Here is a 20300-nt window from a genome sequence, read left to right as displayed (position 1 = left end):
CAACAATCTGCCTGGCACAGGCAACGAGAACCAGGGCGAGGATGATGGGAACCCTCTGTCCCGTTTCACATACTCACAAATTCACAACACAAAGCTCCATTCAGACCACGTACCTATACAAGTACGCAAACACCCGCAGGTGTAAAGTTATAAATACTTAACTGCAAAAACAAAGTGCTTACAGTTTCATAACTAGGTGAGAATCACAATTTTTAGTTTTAAATAGAGATCATGAATCTCCCACGATTTTAAATAGACAACTAAACAAAATAAAATGTTATGTACTAGAGCTTCTGACAAAATGGTAATTGCTTGCATTTTATTAATTTAAATTCATTACTTTAAAAAAGGGTTGAGTGAATGATTCAATGACTCACTCATAAAGATTTCACTTGTTTCATTACTGGATGAATCAGCGTTTTTGAACAAATCTCTTGAATGAATGATTCAATGACTCACTCAAAAAGACTTCACTTGTTTCATTACTGGATGAATCAGCGTTTTTGAACGAATCTCTTGAGTGAATGATTCAATGACTCATTTATAAAGACTTCACTTGTTTCATTACTGGATGAATCAGCGTTTTTGAACGAATCTCTTGAATGAATGATTCAATGACTCACTCATAAAGACTTCACTTGTTTCATTACTGGATGAATCAGCGTTTTTGAACGAATCTCTTGAGTGAATGATTCAATGACTCACTCATAAAGACTTCACTTGTTTCATTACTGGATGAATCAGCGTTTTTGAACGAATCTCTTGAGTGAATGATTCAATGACTCACTCATAAAGACTTCACTTGTTTCATTACTGGATGAATCAGCGTTTTTGAACGAATCTCTTGAGTGAATGATTCAATGACTCACTCATAAAGACTTCACTTGTTTCATTACTGGATGAATCAGCGTTTTTGAACGAATCTCTTGAGTGAATGATTCAATGACTCACTCATAAAACCTTCACTTGTTTCATTACTGGATGAATCAGCGTTTTTGAACGAATCTCTTGGATGAATGATTCAATGACTCACTCAAAAAGACTTCACTTGATTCATTACTGGATGAATCAGCATTTTTGAACAAATCTCTTGAGTGAATGATTCAATGACTCACTCATAAAGACTTCACTTGTTTCATTACTGGATGAATCAGCGTTTTTGAACGAATCTCTTGAGTGAATGATTCAATGACTCACTCATAAAGACTTCACTTGTTTCATTACTGGATGAATCAGCGTTTTTGAACGAATCTCTTGAATGAATGATTCAATGACTCACTCAAAAAGACTTCATTTGATTCATTGCTGGATGAATCAGCGTTTTTGAACGAATCTCTTGAGTGAATGTTTCAATGACTCACCCATAAAGACTTCACTTGTTTCATTACTGGATGAATCAGCGTTTTTGAACGAATCTCTTGAATGAATGATTCAATGACTCACTCATAAAGACTTCACTTGTTTCATTACTGGATGAATCAGCGTTTTTGAACGAATCTCTTGAGTGAATGATTCAATGACTCACTCATAAAGACTTCACTTGTTTCATTACTGGATGAATCAGCGTTTTTGAATGAATCTCTTGAGTGAATGATTCAATGACTCACTCATAAAGACTTCACTTGTTTCATTACTGGATGAATCAGCGTTTTTGAACGAATCTCTTGAGTGAATGATTCAATGACAAATACATTTTTTTTAACAGTCACTTGTCGCCACCTGGTGTAACAACACAATTGATACAATCTTTATTTGAAGTGTCAAGTTACTTTCAAAAGGTGATTTTGGTACTTCTGTGATAATTTGAATGTATGTACCAAAAATGATGATACGGTGTGGTTGCAAAAACAGTTTGTGAAGCTGGATCAGAACACACATCTGAAAATTCGCTGTGATCGTACTCATCAAAGGATTAATAGACAGACGAATAAGGAATAAGATCACATGGGTGTTTGAATCGAGATTGTGATCTTTTAATGATTAATTGCACAGCTCTACTAAGTTGCAAAAACATCTTGTAGAATTATAACGTCACAACCATAATAGGGATGAACCGACTTTGGCCGATACCGATAACCGATAATTATTTACGTTTGAAAGCCGATAACCGATATATTGGCTGATAAATCTAAATCCACATTTTTATATAATTTTCGAGAGCCTCGTTACAAAAACAAAAGTCTCACATTAAAATCCATGTCTCAAGCACACAATTATAATGATGTTCTCATTATAATTTTATAATCGAGCCGATATGACAGACTTGTGTTGCACTTTAACTGTATTTTCCTTTTTTGAAGTGATTTCAATCATATTTCAAGCAATTTGAAACCATCATGTTGAACAGTGCGCATCTGAAGAGTCTCAGCTGGAGGAAATAATACATTATTTGTTGGCTTTAATATATCGGCCAAATGATCTTATTGGGCCGATAACGATAACATTAAAAATGAACATATATCGGCCGATACCGATATGGTGGCTGATATATCATGCATCCCTAAACCATAAGCTCATTAACATCAGTGTTGCTATTTGTTGACTAATATAAAAACGGTTACACAGCCAATCACATCAGAGCTCATTTACATGTACAGAATTTAAACAGCCTATTTAAATTCAAGGGCAAGAGAGGAAAGAAAGTGATCTGAGAAAAGTGGAAAACAACATTATGATGCTTTCTGGTTCAAGAATCCTGGACAAACCTGAATGAACTACAAGCAAGTGCTCATATATGTGTGTTTGAGTGTGTTTTCCCATCAGTCTTACTTTATCCAGCAGAGGTTGGCACTGCGGCACGTTGCTCTCTGGACTCTCGAGTTTGACGATGCTGATGAAGTCGGGTTCCTGACGCTCATCTTCACTGGTGTTACACAGAGACAACGGGTGAGACTGTAGAGAAACAGAGACGGTCATATGTGACTGAGATTGACCACAACATTCATTCAATAAATCCCAATGGAGGTTCAGTTCAGTCAGAATCCGACTCCTCGGATTACCTACTGTTATCTCGGCATCCTCTTAGAAATGTATTTCTGAATGTCAGTGATTCCACACACAACACTTCTCATTTAAACTAATTTATTTAGACTTTTACCGAATGCTATTTTTCTCATTGCACTGCTTTAAACTGTAGATCATGGCACTAGGAATGCCAAGGTCACGGGTTCGATTCTCAGGGAATGCAAGCACTGATAAAAAATTAAACCTTGAATGCAATGGATAAAAGCATCTGCCAAATGCATAGACATATTTAATGTCCAATTATTTAAGTATAAGTAGCTGATGATGTGCAATCTGCTCCATGCGACTATCCCCTGATAAACTAATGGATTCAAATGAAGTCAGTCTTCTTATATCTGAATACAGCAATGAATGAATGAATGAAGTAAGTTCAGTTTGCAGCGGCTCTTTGATGTTGAAGAGGCAACTTCCTCTTCCTAGCATGTGGGCGCGCATTTGACTAATAGTTTCCTTATCAATGAAGACCAAAAGGCACACGATGACAGAGAGAGAATGTTGAAACACTTTTAAAGTGGCAGGCGCTCACATTATAAAACTCATCAGCATAGCTCATGAATATTAATCAGCTTATTCACTATATATGCACAATTGTAGAATTGAGATTTATTTAAAGTCCCCCTGTGGTGAAAATCAAGCGTTTAAGACAATATGCTTTAAGATGCTTTATATACTTTTATGTATATGCTTTAAGACAAACCATGTGTAAATTCATAAGTCGACAGCATTGCTGAGTATTTCCTCCTTAAAACTGCAGTGAACCAAAGACAGTCTCAAAAACACGCTTTGAAATCGCTGGTGTTTCTGACGTCACAAACTACCTTGTAACCAATCAGATCAACGTGTGATCGTCAACCAGTGGATCTCTGAGCTGAGTGAGTGAGTGGAGGCGGGGCTCATTTGCATATTCATAGAACCACGCATACTAAATGAGGCAAGGGTGTCGAGTTACATTCAAGATATTTATAGGCATGAAAACTTTTTTTCAAGGAAGAAACTTTTAAATATGTCATTTCAGTGATCAAAGATGAGTTTTAAGGGGGATTTTAAGTCTTTTAAGTTGAAAAAGGCGGACATTTATATGTATAATTCTAATGCTTACATCCTTTTCTAGTATAAGAATATGAGATCTGTATTATCCAAGTGCAATGTTATGATGTGATAGATGTCCTAACACTGGCGTACTGTCTTACTATAAACTCAGAAAACATGAAACCAGTGTGTTGTGAAAGTATGCAAATTGGGACATAAACACGGATGCACTGGGACCCCTCCCCGAATAAACCTCCAGCAGTGGGAAGATTCCCGTGGGACCCTTTTCACCCAGAGTCCCCTTCATCCCACTCAACCGAGCGGAAATCCCAACGTGAAACCGAGCCAGCCGGCAGGAGCGTGACATCAGCACCTGGCACATCAGCAGAGTCATGATGTCATCCGTGCAGAAGGGCTGGTGTGTGTCAATCAAAGCCAGAGACGATGGAAAGAGTGAGAAAAACAGAGGAGTGGAGGAGAAGCGTGGAAATGACAGGAACCCTACAGTACACGAACACTGGAGCAGAAGAATCATGCGTAATGCCGTCCTAAAGGTCAGAGGTCAGTCGCTCAGTGGGCGTATCTGTAAATTGAAGAGCGGTGTGTCTGTCAATCAATACAGTCATCATATACATTACACTGCCGTTCAAAAGCTTGGGATCGGGAGGATTTTTAATGTTTTTAAAAGAAGTCTCTTCTGCTCACCAAGGCTGCATTTATTTAAAAAACAGAAATATTGTTAAATATTATGAGAAGTTAAAAAAACTGTTTTTTATTTTAATATATTGTAAAATATAATTTATTCCTGTGATAAAAGCTGAATTTTCAGCATCATTACTCCAGTCTTCAGTGTCACATGATCCTTCAGAAATCACTCTAATATGATGATTTGATGCTCAAGAAACATTTATGATTATTATCAATGTTGAAAACAGTTGTGGACAAATTTTTTTTTTCAGGATTCTTTGATGAATAGAAAGTTCTATTTTATTTATTTGAAATAGAAAATTTTGTAACATTATAAAAATGTCTTTATCAATTAATTAATGCATCCTTGATGAATAAAAGTATTGATTTCTTTTATTTCTCCCCTCTTAAAAAAAACATTCTTACTGACCCCAAACGTTTGAACGGGAGTGTGTAATGTTACAAAAGCTATCTATTTCAGATAAATGCTGTTCTTTTGAACTTTCTATTCATCAAAGAATCCTAGATTTTTTTGATCCTAGAACTGTTTTCAACATTGATAACAATGAATGTTTTTTGAGCATCAAATCATCATATTAGAGTGATTTCTGAAGGATCATGTGACACTGAAGACTGGAGTAATGATGCTGAAAATTCAGCTTTGATCACAGGAATAAATTACATTTTAAAATATATTAAAGTAGAAAACATTAATAATAATATTTCACAATATTACTGTTTTTTGTGTATTTTTAATCAAATAAATGCAGCCTTAGTGAGCAGAAGAGACTAAATATTAAAAATCGTACCAATCCCAAACTTTTGACCGGCAGTGTACGTCTGTAAATATGCAAACTTTACGTCTGAGCGCCTAGAGTTAACAAATCCATTTCCCATAAATATATACATAAAGAAATTGATACTTTTATTCTTTTATTTTATTCTTTTATTATACTTTTACTTTTATAGAAAAAGAGGAAGACTGTTAAATGATGTCTGGATCCAGTCGTTAGCCTCTGCAATCCCACAATCCTCCTCTCACGAATGCTCTGTAAAGGAGTTGTCATCAATCCTCCTGACCAGCGTGAGCTTCTGGAGCCGTTTAGCGTCTCGCGTAAAGCTAATCATTATCTCTGGCCAGCGAACGCCAGCTCTGTTTACCATCAAGAGACCGTCCAACACAGTCTATCATCTCCGCTAGGTATTTTTATCTCACAAAGGGGCAGAAGTCTAAAAACAACATCGGTTCTGACCCCAAAAGACACATCTTCATTTGGCTTTTTGAAAAACGGAGGCACTCACAAACAGATTATTGACAATAGTGCGAGCCGCCCGTAGCGACTGTCTAAACCGCAAACTGGGTTGGGATGAGACGTCTCTTCTCTACGGCTTTGTAGTGGCATATAAAGACATTCCAGTGTCATCTCGACCACAGTCAGACGTCTAAAAATACTCACAGATCGAACAGCCTTGAAAACAAACTCAGGGGAGGAGAGATAATAAAGAGTTGCTGTGGTGAGAAAGTTATTTTCTCTTTTCTTCCTCTGCCAGTTACGCAGTTTGTTCATGTTGTGCCAGTTGAGCTCGAGCGCACCAGTTTACATCATTCTGTTACTCTTTCTATCTCTCTATCCATCCGTCCATCTGTCCATCCATCCATCCATCCATATTTCTCCCCCCCCCCCAAAAAACATTCTTACTGACCCCAAACTTTTGCTTTCTATTTCAGATAAATGCTGTTCTTTTGAACTTTCTATTCATCAAATAATCCTAGATTTTCTTTTTACATAACTGTTTTCAACATTGATAACAATGAATGTTTTTTAAACATCAAATGATCATATTAGAGTGATTTCTGAAGGATCATGTGACACTGAAGACTGGAGTAATGATGCTGAAAATTCAGCTTTGATCACTGGAATAAATTACATTTTAAAATATATTAAAGTAGTATACTTTATTATCTCTCATATATCCATCCATCCATATATCCATCCATCCATCCATATATCCATCCATATATTCATCCATCCATCCATCCATCCATATATCCATCCATCCATCCATCCATCCATCCATATATCCATCCATCCATCCATATATCCATCCATCCATCCATATATCCATATATCCATCCATATATTCATCCATCCATCCATCCATCCATATATCCATCCATCCATCCATCCATCCATCCATCCATCCGTCCATATATCCATCCATCCATCCATATATCCATATATCCATCCATCCATATATCCATCCATCCGTCCATATATCCATCCATCCATCCATATATCCATATATCCATCCATATATTCATCCATCCATCCATCCATCCATCCATATATCCATCCATCCATCCATCCATCCATCCATCCATCCATCCATCCATCCATCCATATATCCATCCATCCATCCATCCATCCATCCATCCATCCATATATCCATCCATCCATCCATATATCCATCCATCCATCCATATATCCATATATCCATCCATATATTCATCCATCCATCCATCCATCCATCCATATATCCATCCATCCATCCATCCATCCATCCATCCATCCATCCATCCATCCATCCATATATCCATCCATCCATCCATCCATCCATCCATCCATCCATCCATATATCCATCCATCCATCCATATATCCATCCATCCATCCATATATCCATATATCCATCCATATATTCATCCATCCATCCATCCATCCATATATCCATCCATCCATCCATCCATCCATCCATCCATCCATCCGTCCATATATCCATCCATCCATCCATATATCCATCCATCCATCCATCCATATATCCATCCATCCGTCCATATATCCATCCATCCATCCATATATCCATATATCCATCCATATATTCATCCATCCATCCATCCATCCATCCATCCATCCATCCATCCATCCATCCATCCATCCATATATCCATCCATATATCCATCCATCCATCCATCCATCCATCCATCCATCCATATATCCATCCGTCCATCCATATATCAATTGTTCTATTTATTTTTCTACCTATCTTCTATCAATCTAACTATCAAATATTTCATCTAACTACCGATTTATACATCGTTCTATATCTATTATTCTATCAACATTCTATCATCTATCAATCCATCCATCCTTCTATATATCTATTATTCTATCCTCTATCCATCTAACCATCCATCCAATATTTTATTTTATTTACAATGCCAGCATCAAAGGATATATTAATGGAAAACTTAAACTTGTGGTGGTTTGTTTTGTACACTTGTTTGGGTATCGATGCATTTATACACAGATGCAGAGAATACATAGACTTCCGATGTAGTGTTTACAATATGAACCATGAAGAACATCTGTTCAAGGGCTCAGAGAGAGAGAGAGAGAGAGAGAGAGAGAGAGAGAGAGAGAGAGCTTTTTGCAGATGGACGTCTGCTATATGAATTAAAGGGAAAGTCAAACATCTACAGTCATATTGTGTGAAACAGGAAAATGACAGCCAGTTTGATGAGTGCTAATCACAGTGCACGAGAAGTAGTCAAATATTGGCTATACATACATATTTTAGAACAGCCAATGCCTTAAAGACCAGGGCAGTTTAAATCTAGACCCTCTTTAACCTGGCATACACATAACACATGATCACATTTATACAATTCATATCCGTTTGAAGGATTGTTATGCTGCATAAATTAGGTAAACTGGAAATTTCATTTATTTAAATTAGAATCATTGGTAACACTATTTTATAGTGTCCTTGTTACATATGTTACATGTACTTACCGTAGTAAATTATGCATAATTACATGCAACAAACCCTAATCCTACCCTAACTCTATAGAAAGTACATGTAGTTGCCTAATATTACTCAGTAATTAAATATATAATCACACTGTAACAATGACACCTTAAAATAAAGTGTAACCGAATCATTTATAACATTATAAATGTCTTTACTGTAACTTTTCATCAATTGAATGCATCCTTGCTGAATAAAAGTATTGATTTCTTTTAGTTCTTCCTTTCCTGATATTCTTCCTTCCTTTACGTAATATTCTGCAATATTATTGGTTTGACTGCACTGACACTGTCAGAGGACTGAACTGAGCTGGACGATACCAGAGCTGATGTAGAGATGAATAATTGTTCATAACTGATGAACTTTACACAGTTATTGAACATGACTGAATCAACACTGAACTGATTTCACTGAATTATGATTTACAGCAGAACTGAACTCTGTTTGCATCATTGAATCATTATTTTCCTGTTATCACTGTTGTATAAAGCGCAGAGAAATAAAAGACTTGACTAGAGAGCAAATGATGGACAGATACATCTAACACACAATGTCTGCAATATTGTTGGTCTGTTTTTAAATCGGCTACAAGATTATGTTTTTGAAAGAAGTCTGCTCACCAATGCTGCATTTATTTGATTTGATCATAAATACAGAAAAAAACCTGTAATATTGTGAAATATTATTACGATTTCAATTTTTTTTATGTGAATATATTGTAAAATGTCATTTATTCCTGCGATGCAAAGCTGTATTTTCAGCATCATTACTCCAGACTTGTCCTTCAGAATTCATTCTTCTAATTCTTGAAACTTCTGAACTGTAGTGTAGTAGATCAAAACCAAGAGGATGATGTTAAGTGGACAATCTCACAGAGACAACATTTTTTTTAAGAGTAATAGCGTCTGAAGGACGTGGACAAATAACATGGAATGACTAAACAAGCGCTTTCTATCGAATCCTCACAGCGTTTGTAAACAGCGAGGATGAGGACGTCACACATCTGTCCTTGTGGTCATTGTGGAATTTGACTAGATCAACCGATCGACAGATGAATTTAGGCCATCTTTGTAATAAAGCCTATTTATTTTGCTGCGCATGCACAATTACATGGTTAGTTGCATTCTGTTTTTTGCATTTAGCAGCGTTTTCCTCTCCGTTCTGTCACTCAAAAACTGACCGGTGACCCTACAGAGAACAGGACGAAGTCTGGAAAAATGGTTGGCGAGGGTATTAGAACTACAGGACTGTCAAAACAGGAGCGGGCTCAGATTACAGCTCATTGAGAGGCATGGAAACCCACACCATAATGAGCCCACCATAATGAGAGCCAGAGTCGGGCTGTCTGCTGACTCAATGAGAGGGATTAGAAGGTATTGTGGCGGTTTCCAAGAAGAGAAGAGGAGGAGACGGCGCAAAATGCAATCCGGGTAACTTCACCTGCAGAAATACACAGGATTCCTCTCATGAAAGAAACACGCTGAATGAGCCAGAGACTTACAGACGCAGTGGATCACGATCGGGAGAAACACGGCTCTCTATCGCATATCATAATATCTGACCCTGGACCATAAAACATGGGTACATTTTCTGAAATTGAGATTTATACATTATCTGAAAGCTGAATAAATAAGCTTTCCATTGATGTGTGGTTTGTTAGGATAGGATACTATTTGGCTGAGACACAACTATTGAAAATCTGGAATCTGATGCTGCAAATAAATCGAAACATTGAGAAAATCTCCTTTAAAGTTGTTCATTTATGTTGGCGATTGTGCTGCATTCACTCACACAAATACATGTTTAATATATTTACGGAAGGAAATTTACTAAATATCTTCATGGAATATAATGTATTGTTGGCTATTGCCACAGATATACCCGTGCGACTCGAGACTGGTGACGTGATCCAGGGTCACATATACAGTAGTCAACATTTGAAGTGGATCAAAAAAGTTCATCAAAAGCCCTATTCGCTCTGGATTAGTGTTATCTGGGGATCTTGTGTGATCTAGAAAAATAAATAAGATCAAATTCCAGTTCATCATTCTGTGGGATGCTCCATCTTCTGCGTTATAACGTTTTGGCGTAAAGGCCTGTGGTGAATCACTGTAACACAATAGATTATTGCTTTAGTGGCTTTAACAGGATCAAAAATGACCCACAATCCTCAGCTGAGATCAGGTGTGTGTGTGTGTGTGTGTGTGTGTGTGTGTGAGACATCTTAAAACCACTGGGGTTTGAACAGAGCTGGAGTCATTACACACAGAGAACATGCCAGATCAATCATGACACAATGGCAAATGAGTGTGTGAAAACACACTGTTAAAGTTCAATACTGTCACACACACAAATCGTCCAGCAGAGGGGGTGCATACACACACACACACACACACACACACACACACACACACACACACACACACACACACACACACACACACACACACACACACACACACACACACACACACACACACACACACACACACACACTCACCCCCCCCCCCTAAAAAGTAGTCAGATTACTATATATATATTAACATGCCTAAGACCTTTGCACAGTACTGTATATATATAATAAAACTAGATTAAATTATATATATAGTGTGTGTGTATACATATATATATATATATATATATATATATATATATGTAGAATATGTGTGCCCTCCATCTTGTTAACAAAAAAGGCTAAATTACGCATGTCGTTATAATGAACATTAAACAGATTTGTCAAAACTGCATGATATTTGCTGATGATTTTTATTTCAGATGATTTTTACTGTTCACACTGACATCCCAAAAAAAAATCAGATATGAATATATCAGAAAATAAAGATAATATATATAAAACAGTATAAAAATATGAGAATTGAACTACCAACTAAACGTCTATAATAAGTGTGTGTGTGTGTGTGTGTGTGTGTGTGTGTGTGTGTGTGTGTGTGTGTGTGTGTGTGTGTGTGTGTGTGAGCTAAAAATAAGGCCTGTCACTACTGACGTCTTTCTCGAGTGTGTGGGAGTAACAGCAGATCTCTCTCAGGACCGAAGGCCCATAATCACACACTCGGAGCGAGAGAAGATCATAAACTCGGTCTGTACACAGACACACACACACACACACACACACACACACCATCCAAACGGCCACATCAAGGCCCGGATGCTTTATTGTTGTTTTATTTTGGAGTGTAAACACGACTCGCTCACACAAACAGACTCCATGGCAACCACCTGACCCCTGACGGCCAATCAATTACTGACGTTAAACAACCGGACCGTTAACAGCCTGTCCTGGTAAACTGAGCCTTTTAGCCCACATGGAACAAATACAAGTAAAAAAAGCTCTCAAATAGCAGCAATCCAACTTGAGCTTCTGGTTACTATTGGTGTTACTAGCAGAACTATTACTACGACTCATATTCATTGTTCAAATCACTGACCTCAGGTATTAAACATCGGCATGTTTTACAGACAAATGTTGTGTGATATGATTCCTCAACTCATGACACTTGTTGAGGAGAGGGACTGTTACTTTACCAAGTCATTTTTGATTACTGTATTTACCGGAAAATAAGTCCCACACCTGGACAAAATCGCATTGCTGAGACAGAAAAAACACAGATACGTTCATTAGGAAATAATTAAAAATACTGGTAAATAAAACAAAACATTTACAAACATTATTAACACTATAAATATGTATTTTAATTCCCCTCACTCCACAATAAATCCTATAGATTTGATGGTGTTCAGAACAGAATAGAACTTAAAGTTAAAACGTCCGTTTCATTGCGTTAGATGCACAATAGCAGGATCTTTTCTCAGGACTAACTATACTTTTCTGTCACGGAACAAAATGTTGCGTTTGCATTAAAATATGAAAGAAAGCATCATTAATTCATCATTAAGTGTGAGTGTTTATACAGTCAAACCAAAAATTATTCAGACACCAGATAGAACTATAGTTCATTTATGTAAGTGAGGATTGCAAAATAAAGTAAACTGTGACATATTATACCCAAAAATTCTTCATAAAGTGACTATCAATAAAAATATTATTAAAATTTGGGACCAAAAATGATTCAGACACTTTGAGCTGATCATGTTTTCTTCAGTGTGTTTGCTAATGCTCTTTTTACACACAGACTGAACAAAATGAAGCATTGCTTGGTCACTGGTTGAGCTAAACTGATATTATCTAATTGTGTAGTTAAATTTAACAGCTGACAGATATTCAACATAATTCATGTGTGAGACAAAACCAGTGAAATATCAACTGAGTTGTTGTCATATTTTATTACCATTTTCTAAACTACAGTGAATAAACTGTGAAAATGTTGAATCATTTTTGGTTTGACTGTATACTTTTTGAGGCCTGTTGTATCCCATGTAAAACATAGTTGTGATGTAAACACCCTTCTGTGTTCTTGGATGTAACGGCGGAGATATCAGATGTTATGAGTGGACTTGTTGAGGGAGAGAGACACACAGATGGGAATCTTCCAGATGGGCATGGAGAATTGAGCGTCAGGAATGCTCTCCCAGTGTAAACACTGTTAGCCTGAGGAATGCTGTCGCCACGCTTTGAAGTCTGAAGTCTGAAGACTATCTTTGCCACAAATCCCTTTATCCCAACAGACAACAGCGGAAGAAAAACAGCAGCGCACGATTCATTCTTCCTATACAGTAACAATCTCACACAGAGTCAGTGATACAGTCGCACCTGTCTCTATCTCACAGCGAGGGCGTCCAGTTTACACAGAAACCTTCACTCAGCGAGGGTCAGGTGTTTGACTCTCCTGTAACATTCCAGAATATTATTCAGGAGAACTGAAGTGTGTGTCTGAGCGACGAAAACAGAAGTCAAGTCATCTTCACTTATATATTGCTTTTAACAATATAGATTGTTTCAAAGCAGCTTTACAGTGATGATAGGAAATTAAAGTAACAGATTGTTGTGGCTTTACAGCAGCTCTAGAATAAAGAGCAGACTGAGACTGCATTAGCAAACATGATCAGTGCTGTTCAACAGTGATGATGTGCTCCACCCAGAGCACCATCTCAACCACACAGTATCACAGTCAGAACACCCTAGCAACACCCCAGCAACCGGCCAGACACCATCTTAACCACACAGTTACACATAAGACACTCAGAACACCCTAGCAACACCCCAGCAACCAGCCAGACACCATCGTTACCACACAGTAACACATAAGACACTCAGAACACACTAGCAACACCCCAGCAACCACCCAGAACACCCTAGCAACACCCCAGCAACCAGCCAGACACCATCGTTACCACACAGTATCACATAAGATACTCAAAACACCCTAGCAACACCCCAGCAACCAGCCAGACACCATCGTTACCACACAGTATCACATAAGATACTCAAAACACCCTAGCAACACCCCAGCAAACACCAAAACACCATAGAAACCACAAAGTAACACATCAAGCACTCTGAACACCCTAGCAACACCCCAGCAACCAGCCAGACACCATCATAACCACACAGTAAGACATAAGACACTCAGAATACCCTAGCAACACCCCAGCAACCAGCCAGACACCATCTCAACCACACAGTAACACATAAGACACTCAGAACACCCTAGCAACACCCCAGCAACCAGCCAGACACCATCGTAACCACGCAGTTACACATAAGACACTCAGAACACCCTAGCAACACCCCAGCAACCAGCCAGACACCATCGTTACCACACAGTATCACATAAGACACTCAAAACACCCTAGCAACACCCCAGCAACCAGCCAGACACCATCGTTACCACACAGTATCACATAAGACACTCAAAACACCCTAGCAACACCCCAGCAACCACCCAGAACACCATAGAAACCACAAAGTAACACATCAAGCACTCTGAACACCCTAGCAACACCCCAGCAACCAGCCAGACACCATCGTAACCACGCAGTTACACATAAGACACTCAGAACACCCTAGCAACACCCCAGCAACCAGCCAGACACCATCGTTACCACACAGTTTCACATAAGACACTCAAAACACCCTAGCAACACCCCAGCAACCACCCAGAACACCCTAGCAGCCACAAAAAAAACATATCAAGAACTCTGAACACCCCAGCAACCACCCAGAACACCAAATAAACCACATAACACATAAAACACTCAAACACCCTAGCAACTCCCCAACAACGACACAGAACACCATAGCAACAGCAAAGTGACACATCAAGCACTCTGAACACCCCAGTAACCACCCAGAACACCATAGAAACCGCATAACACATTAGACACTCAGAATTCCCTAGGAAAATCCCAGCAACCACCCAGAACACCATAGAAACCACATAATAACACATTGAACACTCAGAATACCATAGCAACAACCCAGCAACCACACAGTAACACATTAGACAGTCTGAACACCCTAGAAATACACCAGCAACCACCCAGAACACCATAGCAACCACACAGTAACACATGAAACACTCAGAAGCCCCTAGCAACACTCCAGCAAACACCCAGAACACCCCAGCAACCACATAGTACCACACTAAGCACTCTGAATGCCCTAGCAACACCCCAGCATAGTATTATGCTGTATAGCACAGCAACCACATAGTTACACATTAAGCACTTACAACACCCTAGTAACACCCCAACAACACCCTAGCAACCACACATGAACACATTAGACACCATTAACACCCTAGGAATGACCCAGAACGCCTGAACGCAGCTGAAAAGTAACATGTTACACATCCCAGAAACAGCAGAGCAATGTCATCACCCCAAAATCAATGATGGGCCAGGCAAGCGCCAATGACATTTTCTTTTCAAGGAAACTCGTATAAATGATTAGCTAAAATGTCAGCGTTTTAAAGCTTTTTAAAGCCAAAGTAGAAAAAAAGTCTGGCAGCAGCAGAAGTCTGTCATTTTCTAGTGTGTCAGCACACAACACTCATGTATTTGTCTCAAGACTCAAGATATAAACACATTTTAGCAATGTTTATGAGTGTATGAGTCCCCATGGCAATATATGAGAGGTCGTGTTTCCCACTGAAGCTACTGCCAGTTATTTGGATTAAAAAGCTTCTTTTTTCTTCATCTTTAAAGCATGTGACACAGACTCACAGACAGCTGCAGTCGCACTGGACACACACCAGCTTCAACAGGGCTTACATTTTCACAGCCTGGTGCCACCTCGCTCGAAAACAGGAGACCCGGCGCCAGCAGACGAGGACAGAGAAACGCACAGGAATAAGAGTCAGTGTGAGGAAAAAATAAAAGGATCGCTCCATCTTCATTTGTGTCACGGGCCGTTCTGGCCGGCGTTCCGAAACCCCATCAGAGGCGAAGGGGAAAGTCATCATGATGAAAATCCCCTCCGCACCCACAGCTCCACATCATTCCGCTTTAAAGTGTATTTTTGACATAATTACAGAAGAGGGTGAAGCGTCTTGAGTCATGCTCGAGCCCGGAACCATCGGCCTCTCCGGCTACAAACACATAAACACAGGCCTGCCTCCCTCCAACTATACCACTGGATCCAGACGCTTGATGTTTTTCAGCCCTCTTTCCCCCCTCCCCTCTCCGAGCGATTGGGAAAGCGGTAATTTAACGGGGCTGCCGTCAAAATAAACAGTCTTAAATCAGGTCAGAAACGTCAAATCTGGTCATTCTGGTAAAATGAGCACCAAACTGAAGGTAAAAATGTCATGATTGGTAAAAAAAACCCTTAAGATATGCATAATGCATGGTTTAAACGGTCTTAAATCAGGTCAGAAACGTCAAATCTGGTCATTCTGGTAAAATGAGCACCAAACTGAAGGTAAAAATGTCTTTGACTAGTAAAAAAACCCTTAAGAACTGCATAATGCATGGTTTAAACGGTCTTAAATCAGGTCAGAAACGTCAAATCTGGTCATTCTGGTAAAATGAGCACCAAACTGAAGGAAAAAATGTCTTTGACTAGTAAAAAAACCCTTAAGAACTGCATAATGCATGGTTTAAACAGTCTTAAATCAGGTCAGAAACGTCAAATCTGGTCATTCTGGTAAAATGAGCACCAAACTGAAGGAAAAAATGTCTTTGACTATTAAAAAAACCCTTAAGAACTGCATAATGCATGGTTTAAACAGTCTTAAATCAGGTCAGAAACATCAAATCTGGTCATTCTGGTAAAATGAGCACCAAACAGAAAGTAAAAATGTCTTTGACTAGTAAAAAAACCCTTAAGAACTGCATAATGCATGGTTTAAACGGTCTTAAATCAGGTCAGAAACGTCAAATCTGGTCATTCTGGTAAAATGAGCACCAAACTGAAGGTAAAAATGTCTTTGACTAGTAAAAAAACCCTTAAGAACTGCATAATGCATGGTTTAAACGGTCTTAAATCAGGTCAGAAACGTCAAATCTGGTCATTCTGGTAAAATGAGAACCAAACTGAAGGTAAAAATGACTGTCTAACCCTCACAAATAGCGAAACAAATCATACCGTAAATCCACCAAAACAAACATTTAAGAATAAAAATCATGATGTGACTATTATCATGTGGATTATCATGTAGTTGCTGCAATTTTAAACAGCATTAAGCTACTCAGGGTTGTGCATTACAGGGATTTTGCCATCTTTTCGAGAAAAATAACTAAAAATAACTGTAACTGTCTCCTGTGTTTTATTGCTGTAATAATAAAAACACAAAAAGAGACTCACTATGGCTTCAAGAGTAGTGGTAAAATACATTTAAAGCCATTAAAGTGTTTTTGACCTCAGTAAAAACGTATTTATATCTTGCACGATTCAAAAGTTTGGGTTCAGTAAAAATACCAACATTTTATTCATCAAGGATGCATTAAATGAATCAAAAGTGACATTAAAGACATTTATAACGTCCCAAAAGATTTCCATTCAAAATAAATGCTGTTCTTTTCAGCGTTTTAATAATCAAAGAATCCTGAATTGAAGTTTAAACTGAAGTTTTAAACACCGATAATAATACTAGTAATTGTCTCTTGAGCATCAAATCATCATATTAGAATGATTTCTGAAGGATTATGTGACACTGAAGACTGGAGTAATGATTTGATCACAGGAATAAATTACACTTTACTATATATTCACATAGAAAACAGATATTTTAAATTGTAATAATAATTCACAATATTTCAGTTTTTACTGTATTTTTGATTTCTTTCAAAAACTTCTTTCAAAAACCGACCCCAAACTTTTGACTGGTAGTGCTTACTAAACTGGACGGCCTGTGAAATATCTTTTCTTAAAACATCGTGCTGGCTTTTATCATTTATATTTTCCTAATTGCTTTAATAGACATCACATATGCTTCCTAGCGAGACGTTTAAGGAGTATCATCGAGGAAATGCATTATCATAGACAAGATTCCCGGCTGAGGATAAAGTCTTTACAAATCTTTATCCTTCTTTCCTAGACACAAAGATAGGCCAGAAAGACTTCATGATTATTATATATCTATAAAAATCTCAGACATATGAAAGGACCAGGCCATGACGCGTTCCTCCTTTACTCATTTCCTTCTGACATCTGCATTTCAACCTCTTCAAAGAGCTTCTCGAGCGTCCTTTACTGCGCAGAAATACATTCGAGATTTATCATGGGGTCATTCTAGGTCAGCCTTCAAAACAACCCAACCAAAATAACAAGATATTTACTGTAAAACATGAGCAACTTATGGATAAATCACTCTTAGACATATGACTCATGGACTTACTCTTAAAAATTAAAAGCCTATGTAACTTTTTGGCAGATCTTAAAGGAACAGTTGCATATCTGTCATCAGTCATCATTACTCTGCATCATGTCATTCCAAACCCGTATGATTTCCTTTCTTCAGCGGAGCAGAAAACAATCATTCTGCTGATCGTTATTCCCGTTCTTTTCCACGCAATGAAATCAGCGGCTCAGAACATGAGCGGGAACATTCTGATAAACTTCTGCTTTTGTGTTTCGGTCAAAAACCAAGTCTAGCAGTATAAAATAAAGATTAATAAACATCAAAAAAATAAATAAATGACTTCATAAGTAATGAAAAGACAAATAAAATAAAGATAAATAAATACGATTAAATAGACAAAATAAAGAAAAATAAAGATAAACTATTAAATAAGACAAATGCATAGAAAGGAAAGGAAAGGAAAGGAAAGGAAAGGAAAGGAAAGGAAAGGAAAGGAAAGGAGGGAAGAAGGAAAGAAAAGAAGAAAGGAAAGGAAAGAAAGGAAAGGAGGAAAGAAGGGAAGAAATGAAAGAAGGAAAGAAGGAAAGAAAAGAAGAAAGGAAAGGAAAGGAAAGGAAAGGAAAGGAAAGAGAAGGGAAGGAAAGGAAAGAAGGGAAGAAAGAAAAGGAAAGGAAAGGAAACGAAAGGAAAGGAAAGGAAAGGAAAGGAAAGGAAAGGAAAGGAAAGGAAAGGAAAGGAAAGGAAAGGAAAGGAAAGGAAAGAAAGGAAAGGAGGAAAGAAAAGAAGAAAGGAAAGGAAAGGACAGAAGGGAAGAAAGAAAAGGAAAGGAAAGGAAAGGAAAGGAAAGGAAAGGAAAGGAAAGGAAAGGAAAGGAAAGGAAAGGAAAGAAAGGAAAGGAAAGGAAAGGAAAGGAAAGGAAAGGAAAGGAAAGGAAAGGAAAGGAAAGGAAAGGAAAGGAAAGGAAAGGAAAGGAAAGGAAAGGAAAGGAAAGGAAAGGAAAGAAAGGAAAGGAGGAAAGAAAAGAAGAAAGGAAAGGAAAGGACAGAAGGGAAGAAAGAAAAGGAAAAGAAAAGAAAAGGAAAGGAAAGGAAAGGAAAGGAAAGGAAAGGAAAGGAAAGGAAAGGAAAGAAAGGAAAGGAGGAAAGAAAAGAAGAAAGGAAAGGAAAGGACAGAAGGGAAGAAAGGAAAGGAAAGGAAAGGAAAGGAAAGGAAAGGAAAGGAAAGGAAAGGAAAGGAAAGGAAAGGAAAGGAAAGGAAAGGAAAGGAAAGGAAAGGAAAGGAAAGGAAAGGAAAGGAAAGGAAAGGAAAGAAAGGAAAGGAGGAAAGAAAAGAAGAAAGGAAAGGAAAGGACAGAAGGGAAGAAAGGAAAGGAAAGGAAAGGAAAGGAAAGGAAAGGAGAGGAAAGAAAGGAAAGGAGGAAAGAAAGGAAAGAAATGAAAGAAAGGAAAGAAGGGAAGAAAGGAAAGGAAAGGAAAGAAAGGAAAGAAGGGAAGAAAGGAAAGAAGGAAAGAAGGAAAGAAAGGAAAGAAGGGAAGAAAGGAAAGGAAAGGAAAGGAAAGGAAAGGAAAGGAAAGGAAAGGAAAGAAGGAAAGAAGGAAAGAAGGAAAGAAAGGAAAGGAAAGGAAAAGAAAGACCAAAATGATGGGGGGAAGGGAAGATATTGTTATTATATACACAGTGTATATACAGTTTATATAATATTACAAATACATGTAATATTTGTAATGTTTCTGTGAACTATTCCTTGAAATGCGTGTGAAATGAGAAATGTGATAAGTGTGTGGCTTTGACCATGAGAAGCCTAACGCTCTTTCTGTCAGATGTCAGTGTCCACCACAGACGCGAGATGCTTCGGTCTGACGAAACACTCCTGGAGTAACAGCGCTGACACACACACTGCCAATGGCAACAACCACACGGGTTTCAGTGGGAACTGTGTGTGTAATCGTTCCTGCAGAATCAGTCTCGTGCCTCTGAGTCTTTTCTTTTTCCATTCTGCGGCTGAAAGCAGATCCAACGGATGAAAGTCA

The 20300-nt window shown here is 38.1% G+C and overlaps 1 protein-coding gene across 2 annotated transcripts in view; it reads right to left on the bottom strand.

The window, feature by feature from the left end:
* Positions 1–20300, bottom strand: part of rnf43 (ring finger protein 43) — a 143279-nt gene that overhangs the window by 49345 nt on the left and 73634 nt on the right. For both annotated transcript variants that reach the window (XM_081365930.1, XM_081365931.1), the window contains exon 2: positions 2770–2892. In XM_081365930.1, the coding sequence (XP_081222056.1) occupies positions 2770–2892 (123 nt within the window). The remainder of the gene's footprint in view (positions 1–2769; positions 2893–20300) is intronic.

Source organism: Scardinius erythrophthalmus (assembly GCF_964197995.2).
Source record: "Scardinius erythrophthalmus genome assembly, chromosome: 5".
NCBI lineage: Eukaryota > Metazoa > Chordata > Actinopteri > Cypriniformes > Leuciscidae > Scardinius > Scardinius erythrophthalmus.
Note: the sequence above shows the minus strand (reverse complement) of the source record. Positions and strands in the feature narration are given on the sequence as shown.